The 16,537-nt window shown below is 33.5% G+C and overlaps 1 protein-coding gene across 1 annotated transcript in view; it reads left to right on the forward strand.

Annotated features, from left to right (window-relative positions):
• Nucleotides 1-3,711, forward strand: part of LOC137626888 (uncharacterized) — an 11,081-nt gene extending 7,370 nt beyond the window's left edge. Inside the window, exons 5-7 of the mRNA XM_068357873.1 lie at nucleotides 1-1,392; nucleotides 2,004-2,146; nucleotides 3,548-3,711. The exon at nucleotides 1-1,392 is cut by the window's left edge and continues 1,080 nt beyond it. Coding sequence (XP_068213974.1) covers nucleotides 1-1,392; nucleotides 2,004-2,146; nucleotides 3,548-3,711 — 1,699 coding nt within the window. The remainder of the gene's footprint in view (nucleotides 1,393-2,003; nucleotides 2,147-3,547) is intronic.
• Nucleotides 3,712-16,537: the final 12,826 nt, after the last annotated feature.

The following is a 16,537-nucleotide window of genomic DNA, read 5'->3' on the forward strand; positions in this document are numbered from 1 at the left end:
GGTCATCTTAGATGGCTACGATGAGCTCAATAAGAGTTCATCTGGCCTTTTCAACCATATTCTTTCTTTAAACAAATTCTACAGCCAATTAACTGTTATCATTACGACCAGACCTGAAGCTGAAGAGAAACTGCATGCTCATCTGTGTTCCAGAGCTTTGAATGCTATTCATCTTCGGCTTGTAGGAATTAAAGCCAACAAAAGAAAGGAGTTTGTAACTAAATACTTCTTGAGTCTACCCAAAGACTTCCCAGTTTTACCAGAGCTAGATAAACTGTTAGAATTCCTTAGGAAAACTGAACACAAAATTAGCATAGTGTGGGAAGTCGCCTATAATCTCTGTCTCCTCACAATTCTTTGGATGCTCAAACCAGATGATGTAAACAGAATCACAACTGAGGCTGAGCTCTACTGGCAGATTTTCCTTCTAATCATCTCCAAATTAGAGGAGCGTTTGCAGAGGAACCCATCTACGTGTGACTTAGAATTGAGTGTCTTGCAACACAAAATAAATCAATTTCTTGATGAACTCTCTTGGGAATCTCTCAAAGGATTGAAAGATGATTTTATAAATCTTCCACATTCGGTCTATCAAAGATTGACTGATCTATGTCTTCGTTTGGGAGTACCAATAGAAGAGCTGGCTGGAGCCTTCCTAAAGAAAGTCACCTCCTTCAACAACTCCTATTACACTTTCCCTCATAAGGGTTTCATGGAGTTCATGGGAGGTTACAATATCTATAAACAAATGACCATCCCAGATGTGGATCCATTGGCATTACAGGAGTGGAGTGATGAGTTATCAAAAACTCGCATCCCATCACAAGTCCAGTCAAAAATTCTTGCTTTTCTTATATCAACGAAAACATCATCAGTGACAAACGTTCTGAAAGAGTTGCATGATGGCTCATTCCCTGACTCTCTGGACAAGTATCAAAACCTACTTATTCAGACACTAAGTATTTTCCACGTGGGGGAAGTGGAGGTACCACTGGCAACCAAGATAGAGACCCTGGAACTCCTGGAGAAGTCAGGATTGAAGGACAAAGACTCCTTCCTGAAAGTCATGCACAACATAAAGTGCAATGACGAAATGTCACGCTGGATAGCGCAGAGGTTTCGCTTGATTGATAACAACACTGAAATCACTGACTCATCATTAGAGTCTTACATCGCCCTCCTTGCAGCCACTGATCCTCCTCTCCCAAACAGAGAAGAAATTAGAATTTTTATATACCTCGAAGAAAGTATCTCCAGCTTCGAGGTACTAACCAAACATCTCTTGCGACACCAGGTTTACCCAAGAGTAATATCCCTTCATCGCAGCTTTAGAAAATTTATGTCTATCAACGCAGAGGAATCTGAGTCAATCAAAAGTCTACTCAGCAAAGGGTAAGTTTTGCCTTTTCCTTTGCTTTTCTGACAGTTATTCTGAATATCAGCCTACTTCTTAACTAATATCATCAAATATTTTAATGAAAACAATATTGATACATGAACACACACACACATAAATATACATATATATATATATATATATATATATATATATATATATATATATATATATATATATATATATGTATATATATATATATATATATATATATATATATATATATATATATTTATATTAAACCTACTTTTAAAGAGAAATGAAGACAGACATGAAGAAATAAGTTACAATCCTCAACTTGAGTCTCAAGTCTATACCCTACCTGTTACCAGTATCACCATCATCATCATCATCATCACGGTCATCATTATTTTCATTATACATAAACAACATAAAAAAGTCTAAAATTTACTTTCCTTCTCATTTATAGTTGATATTAATTTTGATATTCCACGAAATTATTAATTTTTTCTTTTCATTTTTATCATCATCATCATCATTATCATCATCATCGTCATCGTCATCTTAATCATCATCAATCAACTTGATGATAAAATTCCCGATCGAATCTAATAACTATTTCTTTCTTTTCTTCTCTTTGGAACAGTTGTGAGTCTTACAGAGGCATCTGGAACCCAACGTTTCAAATCCCTCCAAATGTGATGGCTCTTTTTGTGAGGCCTCGGGACCAAGTCAGCCTCGACGCCTTCTGTCGATCTTTGCCAGAGGCAAAAGAGATTCATCTTTTAGGTGAGTTATAAATGAAGGATGACAGATTTTCTGTCTTCCTTACATCTGAGGGACTTTATAATATCTCGCCTTCTTCCCTTATCCCATTCCTGTCATTCGTTCTGTTAATATTGTTATTATCATTATTTCTATTATTGTAACTATCAATATTATTATCATTATTGCTCTATATATTGAGAATTTTATATTCAAGACTCAATCAAGTATCTTTTTTTTCTTAAATAGGACAGTATTGTTTTCATCTGATTTGAAGTAATTTGAAAGCTTTCGATGCTATGTTTTCATTTATTTCCTTTCTTATATAAAAAGGAAATGATTCAGTTTAAAGGTGACATTACTACATTACTATAGTCACTTTGATTTCACAAATAATGATATTAATGATGGTGACAGTAATGAATAGTAATAATCATGATGGTAATGAAGTGGAAACTAGAATCGGGAACAGTGATAAGCCTACCTGACACTTGCGCGCATTTTTGCCACGCACTGGCACGCATTTATTAGGTTTATTTTTCTTTCCTTTTCATTATTTTTTTCGTTTCCTTTTTGTTTCTCTTCATTATAAAGTTCACGCCACTTCCCGCATCGTTCACTCCAGTTCACGCCAGTTCCCGCACTGTTCACTCCAGTTCACTCCAGTTCGCGCATCGTTCACGACTATTTCACGACTATTTTGTGCGTGCCAATGCGTGCCACATACTTTAAACATTTCAAAGTTCTGGGCACGCATGGCACGCACTGGCACGCCAGGGCACGCTAGTTCCAGCACTGTTCACGACATTTTCACGACTCGTTCACGCGAGGTCGCGCATCAATGCATGCCAGTGCGTGCCACGAATGCGTGCAAGTGTCCGGTACCCTATAGTCACTCAAGGCTACACCTGACTCCGCCTCCTCTCTGCGCTGATTGGTTCTCTACAAAATTATGGGCGGAGTTATTCGACCTCCAGAACCAATTACCAAACGGGACGTGAAAAGGTATTGCAATAGTCCAATAATGCTTAGTTGTTATTGGCTGAGTTTCTTTATACTGTGCTCAATGCGAGTGTATCATGAGGAGACTGAGGTTATCTTCGAAAGTATAGCAGTTGAAATCCTCACTGTAATGCTCGCGTGCACACACACATTGACTCACGCATGCACAAACAATTGACTCACGCACGCACACACACATTGACTCACGCATGCACACACACATCAACTCAAAACCATTGCTACAAACTTTAGTTAATTCGTCTCTAAATTCGTTGTTTCAGTTATCATTATTCCCATTTGGTCTTTTCCTTTAAAATCTTACGATAGAAAAGTTTTGGTTGTGATTTTCATTTTCCTCAAAGTGGTTGTTGTTGTTGTTGTTGATGTTGTTGTTGTTGTCCTTTAAACCTTTTTCTCTTTCAGTGATTCACTTTAGTGTCAAGGATGTCAGAAGCGTCCGTCACCGAATTCCTTTCTTGAAGCAAGATCTAAATATCGATGTCTTGGTCAGCGATGTCCAGGAAGAAGACATCGAGAAGGTTGGGGACATCCTTCGGGCATTGCAACCACAGGATGCAAGGAGGTGAGGAGACATCATTCCTTAAGAGAGAGAGAGAGAGAGAGAGAGAGAGAGAGAGAGAGAGAGAGAGAGAGAGAGATGCGGGGGGGGGGGGTGCGAGGGGCAGGTGATATAATTATTTTATTAATTTGCTGGACTGAAAAATTTGATCTTATTAATTTGAAATAAGAAAAAACTTAAATCGACATTAGATTTGGAGGAAAAAAAGTCTCATAGTCCTATTTCTCTTTACAACATATAATGAAAATTATATATATATATATATATATATATATATATATATATATATATATATATATATATATATATATATATATATATATATATATATGTATGTATGTGTGTGTATGTTTGCATGTGTGTGTGCTTGTGCGTGTGTGTGTGTATTTGTGTTTGTGTGTGTGTGTGTCTGAAGGCACTTGTTCAGCTTAACAAAAGAAGATGTCAATATATATATATATATATATATATATATATATATATATATATATATATATATATATATATATATATATATATATATATGTATATATATATATATATATATATATATATATATATATATATATATATATATATATATATATATATATATATATGTATATGTATGTATGTGTGTGTATGTTTGTATGTGTGTGTGTATTTGTGTTTGTGTGTGTGTGTGTGTGTCTGAAGGCACTTGTTCAGCTTAACAAAAGAAGAGGTCAATAAAACAAAAATTAAAAATATGGTTGACATCATTTCCTCTCTTCTCCTTTTCCTTTCCTTTCCTTTCATCGGATTTTTCTTCTTTTCCTTCTTCTTCTTCCCAACAGATCCTTCTCTTCAATCTCCTTCCCTCGGTGTTCCAAGAAGATGAGGAGCCCCGAGGATTTAATTACCTCCTTGAAGGGAGTGAGGGTGAGAAGCTTCATCTGTTTCCCAGAAGATGAAAGACCAGATGACGAAGCCTTAATTAGAGAGATGAGTCTTATGGCAACGGAATCCACTGGATGTAGATTGGGTGTTATGTGGTGAGTTTGCTTCTTCTTTTTCTTCTCCTTCTTCATCTGTATTGTACGATTTTTATCTCTCTCTCTCTCTCTCTCTCTCTCTCTCTCTCTCTCTCTCTCTCTCTCTCTCTTTAAGCCTTTCAGCAGACCATAGGCCTAAAAATTAATATATATAATTAGGTCTGGTAATTTTCTATATCTTAAGTCTTTTTTTTTTTCATGGTCTTCATTGTATATAGGCAGCATCTCTCTCTCTCTCTCTCTCTCTCTCTCTCTCTCTCTCTCTCTCTCTCCTTTAAGCAGACCATAAGCCTAAAAAACTGATTTATTCTATAAAATCGGGTAATTTTTTTATATCATAAATCTAATTGTTAATGATCATCACGCTATTTAGGCACCCTCTCTCTCTCTCTCTCTCTCTCTCTCTCTCTCTCTCTCTCTCTCTCTCTCTCTCTCTCTCTCTCTCTCTTTACGTTTTAAACCTTTCAGCAGGTGATGAGCTTAGATAACTAATCTGTATTCATTATAAGCCAAGTTTCAAAACTATTTTTCTTTTGGTTTAGGTCTATGATTTGTTTCTTATTAGTTTTTTTTTCCTTTCCTCATTCGATCACTTGATATTCCTTTGTATCTTCATTAATGGAATCAGAGACATTTCCAGAGAATGTCGTTGTGTGGATGATAGAGAGGTGTTGATGTGTAGAGCAATTTCCACCTCATTATTTTCTTCACTTCTTCTTATTATTCTGCTCATTATCATTCATAAGAATATCTGATCATGTTTGTTTGAATCTCATTATTTATGGCTCCCTCCAATTCTTTCCTCACTTCCTTCAATTCTCATCATATTCATCTTCCTCCTTTCTTTCACTATCATTATTATTTATTTCTCTTTAGAATAAAGATTTTTTTATCATCTCCTATGCCATTTTTGTCAGCTTTTTTGCTGAGTCATTGCAAACAACCAAAGTCTATTTCATAATAGTGTTTTCTTCTTTGCTCGGTAGGAAGACTGATGCACAGATGTTCCGTAAGTACTTCTAATAGAGAGAAAATGATGACGATCCCTGAGGCGACAACTAAAAAGAAGAAGAAGAAGTTCAATAACATCTGACCCTTTTGTTGTCAAACAAATGTCTCAAAATGTTAATCACCAAATTCTAATACATAATCTGTCACTAAATGATTCAGGTTCAACTAACTTTTTATAATGATTTGATTATAAAAAACCCTTTCAGATCATAAAGGTCATTTTTTTATTGTAATATGATAATATATATATATATATATATATATATATATATATATATATATATATATATATATATATATATATATATATATATATATATATATATATATTCAATTGTTAGGGAACAATTAATATCTTTTCACAAAGATCTATTGTTTTTGGAAACTTTTATTATGTTAATTCCACTGTTGGTTCTCTTTTCTTATATATATTTTCAGAACTTTTCATTTGTTCAATCACTTCAATATGATGAATATTTTTAATTAACAAATTAGTGTATGACTTATATAATGACATATTCTTATCAAAATATTGCAAGTCTTGAATGTGCTAAGATTCACTCTAAACATTGTCTATTATCTATTCATATAAACAAAATCTATTTAAGTAATTTTGACGGAGATGGTTGAGGTGATGGTAGGTAATATGTAATAGTGGAGCTCATCATGAATAAATCTGTGAATGATGAAAATTGTGTTTTCATCACCTTTCAATTTTTATTCATTTTATATTAATCTACATTGATAATGTCATATGATATGTCCCTAATATTCCCTCAAAGTTCTGGACGGAATCTGTTCCAAGAAAATGTTCAAGTACGTAGAGCAAAAGCTCTTCAGGAAAAAGTCTCTCTCTCTCTCTCTCTCTCTCTCTCTCTCTCTCTCTCTCTCTCTCTCTCTCTCTCTCTCTCCTGGGAGGAGAGCAAAGATAATATCCTTACAAAGTCCTTCAAAGCGACAACACCAGGCAATAAAAAAAGTTCTGGACCGAAACTGTTCCAAGAAACTTGAGAGAGTTCAAGTCTGTAGAACAAAAGTTCTTCAGGAAAAAGTCTCTCTCTCTCTCTCTCTCTCTCTCTCTCTCTCTCTCTCTCTCTCTCTCTCTCTCTCTCTCTCTCTCTCTCCTGGGAGATGAACAAAGATAATATCCTTACAAAGTCCTTCAAAGCGACAAAACCAGGCAATAAGAAAAAAGAAAAAAGAATATCTCAATACCAGTCCGACAGGTGAGTTCTTTGTGAAATCTATTGTTCTGTATATGATTAGTTGTAACATTAAAGTAAACGTTTCAGAAGTAAATCTAATTTTATGAAATTATATATTGAAATGGATCTGCTTTGCTGCTCAAGAATAATATCATTATTGTTAATCAATTTATTTCTCCATTCAATGATCAAAGTAAAGGAACATCACACAGAGCTGTTTATTGCAGAGATTCCGTCTTTAGTAAAACACTTGGAATTTGTAATGCCCACATATACTGATGCTATTTTCAATTGCAGATCAGATGAACAAAAGACATACTGACTGACTGGTGCACAGGGATATTGTTCAACGTCATCTGCTGGACCTAAGAAAAGCTGATATGTTAGACCAGCGTCTGTCAGACCCACTGAGTCAACATCTGATCAGAAGAGAAGGAACACAGAGCTGAAGGACATTGGAGAAGAGAAACATAAGATGATGTAGGATTTTTAGGGTAAGAATTTTGAGTTATTTCTTTTTAATGAATTGTATGATATAGCTATGATAAGGAGTTACTACATTTAAAGAATTGAATGAAAAGAGTAATATTTGTAGTTACTACTCTTATTGAAATGAACAGAAAGAGTAATATTTCAAGCTAATATTTCTAATACAATTAATGAGAAGAGTAACGTTAACATTCATTACCTATATTCTTATTGAATAGAAATCTAAAAAAAAAAAATATACAATCAGATTTTTAAATCTCTGCACATTCTGGTACTTTTTTCACATTAAGCAATATCAAATTCGATTCTGTTCAAAGTATTTTATTTTCTATATCTGCATGAAATGGACAAAGGTAGAATACACTGGGTGATTCTCTCTTCTTCTCATACAGACAGACAGGAAGAATGGTAGGGAGGAACACAGGAGTAATTATGACCAAATATCTACAAAAATTGCAGTTTGTGTTTCTTTTTCGGTTATGTCTTTAATTAGTTACTTTTCACAAGGACAAGTAAACATTGTTTCTGGGTTTTCAGACAATTCATTATTACTTTTAGATAATTATAGCAAAAGGTAACCATATATATAGGTATGGTATTTATTTAATCAATTTAGCATTGATCCTTAATCTACAGGTAGTTATTAGTCTTGTTTTCCAAAGTATATTTTTGTATGTTTGTATATTCTCCTTCTAGTGCTCGCATCAGCTAATCCTTCCTCGCAAAGTCCTGAGCTACCCAGGGTTTCAGAGGACAGGACCGACAAGGGAAGCTCCAAACGAGGTCTCGCGGAACTGTGAATGATTTACTCACTCTGACTATGGCGGCTCTCCTCATCTAGGGCTTTTACTTAGGAGGATGGGCACTCTGCATCCATCAAGCACATGAGCGGGAGGGGCAAGTTTCTGTTAACGGTTTTTCAGACATTATCTGCATTCTGGAACCAGAATCTGACATCAGGGTGCAGCTCCCAGAAAGGTCTACATTGTTTATCTCGGATTGATGGCGGTGAGTACCAGAAGCAGTCGTTCCTTAACTTTGGTCTTTTTTCGAGTCATCTTCCTCTTTTTTGTATAGAGTCTCGTGTCTACAACTTTCTTATTTTATGATTTTTTATATTAAGTAATTGGTCAAGGCAAAATTATATTTATTAAAAGGAAATAAGTTTCGATAATCTTACCTGTTAAGTGTCTTATGTGTAACTTCAATCCTGCATAAAATTATATTTAATATTGAATCTAGTTGATCATTCTTATTTGGCAATTAAGGGTCAGAGTAAACATATATCACAACAAGATTTCTCTTGCAAAGATTTTATCTTTTGCAGTGCGCTTGAACTCTGTATTTGATGCTGTTTCCTTTCACAGATAAGATGTACTGGTAAAAAAAGAGACTGACTGACTGACTGAATAACTGATACACCGGGATATTGTTCATCATCATCTGTTGGACTCAAGAGAAGCTGACATGCTAGACCAACGTCAGCCAAAACCCCTGAGTCACCTTCTGGTCAAAAGAGAATGAACATGTAACTGTGCCGAAGAGAAAAAAAAAGGTAAGGATTTTTAAGGAAAAGACTTTGGAGTTACTACTGCAAATTAATTGGAGGAAACTTATTATATTTATTACTCTTAAAGGGTTAAATGAAAAGAAAAAAATAATTTTCCTTTGGAAGTTTTCTATATTGTCATTATTATTATTACCATTATTGTTATCCTTACTATTATTCATGATGAATAATGTTTTTTTTTTTCGAGAATCTACTACATTAGAACAATTTTGAAACCTTTTTATAATCCAGTACTTTCTTGTACTTAATTTGATATTAATTTTTCCTCTGTTTCTTTCAGTAGGAAGTAAGAGTTAATGTCTTCCTTCAATCAGCAGTAAAAAGGGAAAGAGGTTGGATGTCTCACTCCTGCACTACAGACAGACAGACAGACAGATATGCAGAGAGGAAAACACAAGTAATTATTAACAATAATTCCATTCCTCTCTTTCTCCAAATGTCTACAAATGATTGCAACTTGAAGTGTTTTATCTGTTTTGTCCTAAATTATTCTGTTGTCTCTGATTCAGAGAAAGAAGTAAATATTAATTAAGGGTTTCAAACAGTCGAACTTATGTCTTTAGAAAATCATAAAAAATTGCCTAGTCCAGCATATGGATTTTACTAAATTTGTTTGTCTTCAGTCATTAGGCAAGATGCATTTAACATATATTTAAAAAGAAAAATATTAGTTTTATTTCTCTCCTTGAGAAAAGAGACGAGGAAATCTTCATCCCAACAAATCATCCTGAATCCGCTTGAGTGATCATTGCAGCCTCTTGGTTGATCGGAACTCGAAAGAACCCAACTGATCAGCAGTTTGGTCACCGTCTTAAGGTAAGTGTCATCGGTGCTTAACCTTTGATCAACAGACAAGTGAATTGACCCAAGTAATGGATTAATGGTTGAGGTAATAGATTAAAGGGATTATTCAATAAGCAGTACAAAATTCATAGCATTTGAAGGAATTAGTCTATAAAGATAAAAAAAAAAATTAAATGGTGACATCTGAACATATAAACAAATAAAAGTAATAATAATAATAATAATAATAATAATAATAATAATAATAATAATAATAATAATAATAATAATAATAATAATAATAATAATAATAATAATAATAAACCCGACAAAAAAGAAGGTTTCATGTGAATTATCATGTTGAAGAAGAGCTTTAACTTATTTGGTTTTTCCTCTCATACCTTTTAATCTTTTCAACTGGTTTCGTTCTTTCCTGAATCCTTTATGTAATGTTGGCTCATAAAAGGACAGAATTTTGTATGATAATAAATGTAAAAGAAAAACATCAAAATATAAGAGGATAGACAATTTTATGCCATCTTAAAAAGAGTATTTTTTTCTCTTTTCTTTCCTTCTATCGTAGTTTTTTTCTGAGTAAGCTGTTGGCTTTGATTGAAACATTCTCTCTCTCTCTCTCTCTCTCTCTCTCTCTCTCTCTCTCTCTCTCTCTCTCTCTCTCTCTCTCTCTCTCTCTCCTCTCTCTCTCTCTCTCTCTTTTGTAAGAATTCAGTAAGCAGTAACAGCCTGTATCTCTTCTGACAGTGTGGCACAGCCAAGTCCTCAGCCATCAAATCAGCAAAGCAGCTGAATCACATTAAGAGTAGTAATGTGTCATTTGGTGACACCCCTATTGTTTTAAGTATCACCTGAACTGGAGCCCCCAATCGATTATATGTGTGATGGGTGTGAATGTCATAACCCAATATGCCGCAGCATTAATACATGTCTCTGTTGCTGTTCACCATTCTGATAAGTAAACCAGTATTCATTTTCCTTGAAAGTAATACCTACTATGTTTATTTCATTCACTGGACATACACTCACTCCAAAATGAAATCATTTACTGTGTAAATATTTAAAGCTGATCTTTCTATCTGCATTTGGTAGTCAGTAAGTGTACAGTATTGATTATTTTCAACATTAACTTGAAACAATATCCTTTGTGAGAAATATATTGATGTGGTTTCAGTTTCCCTTCCTAAAGTGGAATATAAAATTAGTGTAGCCTTGAAGCATACCCCTCATGGAGAAGGTGGGCCAAAGTATATGGTGAACGGTGAACTTAATCAATTTACCATTTTCATCATTAATTTAAAAGAATAAATTACCGCACATTGGTACTAAACCATACCATCGGTGTACATCACCCCCCCCCCCCTTTTTACAGTCTGTTTTTTCCCCCTCCACTTGTACAGGCACACTTTCAAACATTCCTAAATTCCATAACCTTTTAATTCCTTCTCAAAAAATCAACCTTCTCATCCTAACATCTGCTTCTTCCCACAAATAATGCTACTCGCTATGGTCATTGTGGGTTCTATCTCACTCCAAAGTATCATTAGCTCCTTCTCTTGCACCAAGTTAAATTGATAACTCTAAATATCATTATAGATTAAAAAAATTATCATATTTCTGCGCTACTACCAGAAAACCAGAACATTTTCCATTACCGTTTTACTTTTTTGTCAGAATTTCTTTCTTTTTTATATCTATGGCTTATCAGGAATGATATATTTTCGTGTATATATATATTTTTAATGGCCTCATGAAATGTATTTGTATGTCATATATTATAGTTATGGCCTTCAACATAATAGTATTTTCCTTTAATACATAATGATATCACTGTCCAATTAATGTACTATTTTCTTTATACAGTTCTGAATGTCGGTTTACAGCATACTTAGACTGTACTATTTAGGTATATAGACTATATATTTCGTAACCTTCTTGAATACTTTTATTAACATATAATCGTATATACTGTCTATACCATTACTTGAATTATGATGGTTACTTAATGCATATCAGTAACCATGATATCCATCAGTTTTAATATATATTAAATGCTATCTTGGAATATTATTTTGTAGACTTGTACTCATATAAAAAACCTGGATTGTATTTTTCTTCGTATTAATATGAACAATTAATACTCTGCACCGGATTACGAAGCTCAATATACATTTTTGCTGAGAGATATACACTTTAATGATATTACGCTATTTTTGATACAATAAATTCATCCCTAATAATAACTGAGTTTAATGTAAACTATTTCCTATTGGAGTTGAATAAAACCCTGGGACATTTGAGACACAAAAAAAAAAAAAAAAAACTAAAGAAGAAGACCAGATTTTTCTTTCTGAGGAATACGTGTACATTCCTGATAGAAATTTCCAGATTGAATCTCTAAATTTATGAATCATATATTTTTTTCTAATATCTCTATAATTTGACATTTAGCCCGTGACCTTAGTGTAGATAATTTTGATCTTTATTCTTTTTTTATATTTATTTTTATTAACATGTAAAGGACGACAAATTTTTCCCATTAAGAAATTTCCCTTTGGTTGAAAAATGTCTCCCCAATAGAAAATAAACTGTCGATCTCTAAATACTGGGACATTTGAAACACACAACAACCTAAGTAAAAAGATCAGATTCTCTTCTCTCAGGAATACATTCCTGGTCAAAACTAATAAATTTCCAGATTAAATCTCTAAATTTATGAATCATATATTTTCTCTAATATCTCTATAATTTGACCTCAGTGTAGATCATTTTGATCTGTTTCCTTTCTTTACATTTATTTTGGTAAATCAATACATGTAAAGGACGAAAAATTTTTCCCATTAAGAAAATTCCCTTGTTTTAAAAAATGTCTCATCAATACAAAATGGCCTCTTGGTCCCAGTGTCAGTCTTCAAGACCCAAGTTCTATCCGATAGTCAAAAGAATTTGAGCTTCTTGAAAAAGTTAGCACTTTGGTTCATTAAGATACTTCACAAAGTGCAAGGTAATATGCAACAACAACAACAACAACAACAACAACAACAACACCTACAGCAATAACTGAATTACAATTAGTAATAATACTGACACATCTTTTTCCTAATTATGGTAATGATGATTACTGGTAGGAATAAATAAAATTAAAAATATTCTAGTAACCTAAAAAGTCTCTGGGTCTGCACAACAACACTTTGGGTTTGCGGGCTGCAGGTGGCCCATGCCTGGATTAGTGGATGCAAAGACCCAAACATCTTTCACCCCTTATTTTGATATAAACAAATATATTAGTGTAAAAAAAAAATTAAAGTACTTTTCATCAATAAGTTACTACATAACTCCAATATGATGAATACTTGAACTTATAAAATCTTCACATGGCTGGTTGACATTGGGAAGGCCCCTGTTTACATTGAGAGTTGTGTCTTGATAATCATTTCTATAATCATTGAAGACACTTCTGACCTGAAAAGAACAACAACAAAAACACCATCATAATAATCATTCTGAAATCACTCTCAAGCGCTAAGTAGAAAACACGAACTCTTGATTTCTAAACTTTCAACACATCATTGTACATGGACAGTTCTTATAATTACAACATATCAGTTATATAATCCAATCGTGAAATCTGAAGAAACCAGACTAAAATCCTTTAATGAGACAATGACAATAATAACATCAATAATTACCCCTTTCAGGATTGCGCAAGGCATTATGACGCTACTTCTAAGTTATTATGCCTGATAAGAGGATCGTTGCCTTGGGGACATTTGGACAATGTCACTGAGAGCAGAGTCTCCTTTCATTCAGTGGTCTACCAAGAGTTAGAGTGTGTGTCGCCTGCATTGAAATGACCCTGCTAAATGTGACTCTTGGAGACGTCTTGGATGACTCCTCCTAAATTTGACTCCCAAAGTCACTTGATACTAGTTACACTGCACACGCTATCAGGTTGAAATGACTCACCTTTTTGAATGCTCAAATATAAACAAATTATCAATTTTATGCAAACAACTATATTGAAATGAAACTGTGACTGGTTTTCAAGATGCAAAATCTCATTAATTATACTGTCTTTTGGTTTATGCATGTGCCATGTATAAGTTGGACTGAACTTGGCTCACACAAACATGTTCACATCAAAAAGGTTGACAAGGTGACTACCGCTAACATCACCGTTCATGTAACACCGATATTTGGAATTCGTACAATATGAGTGGAAATTATCATTCACTGGGCATCCTTTTTTCTTTGCCAAGTTAAGAAAATGGCGCTTGGTGTTTTGTTTTTATATTTTTAGCGTCATTGTGTGAAAGAAGATTCACCAGCAATGTAATATGAAAGTGTCAAGAATGATAGTGGATAGTCTTAAGTTAAGACATTTTTTCTGTAATAATAGATCTTGCAGAATTAGGCTCTGATAGTTAAGGATTTTGTGGTTAAAGTTTGATGTAAGTCTCCAACAGACGTAACTCGAATATCATTTTAATTTTCATTGAAATATAGTACTGATATTGTCATGAATGCTTACAGAAGTGATTTGTTATATATTGATCCATATAAGAATTTCCCTAATTATGAATATCTAGCCATGCCTTTGAAGGCCTAGCCTGCATTGTTTTAGGCTAGGTAGGCTACTGAAATATGTCTAGTCCAACAGGAAATACTTTAGGTTGTAATTTAAGGTTTAACATTTATACAGGGCTTAAGACTGGTAAACATTTGAATAGGCTTATCATATGAGCTATATATGTTTGGGATTTGTTATGCCTCTAATAAGTTACATATGTTTGGGGCAGGCTATGCCTGTAATAGGATATACTGTAAATGTTGGAGTAGGCTATGCACGTAAAAGGATTAAATGCTGGGGTAAGCTATGCCTGTCATATCACTACGATGTACAGTACCCCTTGTGGATTTCATTATACTAGTGAATTATTTGGCTTTACTTCACCATTTTAGCCAGGAGGGCTTTGTCCCCCTTGAAACTCCTCATGAATAAAATGTGTTGGCTATAAATGTCATGACCACATTAAATATTCTATTTGATTTTTAATACCTAGGCTATACTATGGAATTGTTTTGATTATAAATCTGAAATTCTATCCCCATATCTGATGAAGTTATAGATCATGATTGCACATTTAAATTGCCTTTGAAGTTTAATATTTATTTTTTCATTCATTTTATAGTGGCTATTGATTTATGTGTTAATATTTTTTTTCAATGCTCACTTCATAATGGAACTTATTCGTTTGTTCTAAAGAAAATAAATTTACCTATGATTAATTCCAATCACTATATTTAGTCATGTTTGATAACATTATCAAATGTGTACTTGATTATTATTAGGCTATATGTAATTTTTCCTTCCTTTTTTTTTCTCCAGTTAAAACAGTATATATTTTGACCATAAGTCAAAATTAAAAAACTTTTGTATCAAACACTCCCTTGCCAGCAATAAGAATAAACCTTTAATTCACCAAGAAAACGATTTCATTATTGTCCTTCCATTGGCATTTTAAAACATATATATTCCCCTTACACTTTGGGTGCAATATTTGTGGTCCCCTAGACTTTGTCTTAAAGCATTGAAGAATATCTGTACTCTTCAGTGATGCTCGCATGATCACATATTAAGCTTTTTCATTGGTTTGGCATAGGACAATGAGCAAAAGAGAGAGTTTCTGTCTCCTTCAATGACCTTAACTCGAAACGGTTTGCTTTTTTTTTCTTTTTTTTCTTATTTTCTTCTAGATTGATCTGACTTCTTTTTAAATTTCATGCATCCACCAGAATTGTTGTTTCTGTTATCTTGGATGACGAAAGACAGACGCTTTCTCTTGACATTTGCAGTTTTTTTCCCTGTCATTTCCAGAATGTTCAGGGTACGTATTTAATACAGAGAAAGTCTATCACTTTCTTCTTTCCACTGAAGAACATCACGACAATCAACTCAAGGCACATAAGATGCTTGAGTAATTTCAAACTATGTTCATTTGAGTAAGGAGTCATTTCAAAGAAGCGGAGAGTCGCCAGATTGATATACCTGAGGCTAAAAAACACCTTGATGTGCCCATGAATGAATTCGATATGTTTGAAGTCAAAGCCATCCTCAAAACCCTGAAGAGATGAAAAGCCCTGAAGAGCAGTTTAAGTGCCTCTAAAAGCGATAAGATAGTCTTGGTTTTATTATTATTATTATTATTATTATTATTATTATTATTATTATTATTATTATTATTATTATTGTTATTATTAGATGATCTACAACCCTAGTTGGAAAAGCCAGATGATCTAATCACAAAACTGGAAAAACTGGCCAGTGAGGAAAGGAAATTATGAAATAAATAAAGAATATCAAAATTAATGAACAATTAAAATAAAACATTTCTGAAACATAAACAATATTAAAACAGATATTTCAGATACACACTATAAAAAGACTTATGTTACCCTGTTCAAATTGAAAAAAAATTGCTGCAAGTTTGAACATTGGATTTCTACTGATTCAATCACCCGGTTAGAAAGATAATTCTACAACTTGGTCATAACTGGAATGAGACTTCAAGAGTACCCTGTAGTATTGAGCCTCATAATGAAGAAGGCTTGACTATTAGAATTAACTGCATGCCTAGTTTTACGGACATGATTGAACTGTCCGGGGAAAATGTGAATGTAGTAAATATGAAATTGACAATGACGACCAAGACATCAAGAAAGAGAAGGCGTCCATTTTTAACTGTT

The sequence above is a fragment of the Palaemon carinicauda genome, chromosome 34 (assembly GCF_036898095.1).
Source record: "Palaemon carinicauda isolate YSFRI2023 chromosome 34, ASM3689809v2, whole genome shotgun sequence".
NCBI lineage: Eukaryota > Metazoa > Arthropoda > Malacostraca > Decapoda > Palaemonidae > Palaemon > Palaemon carinicauda.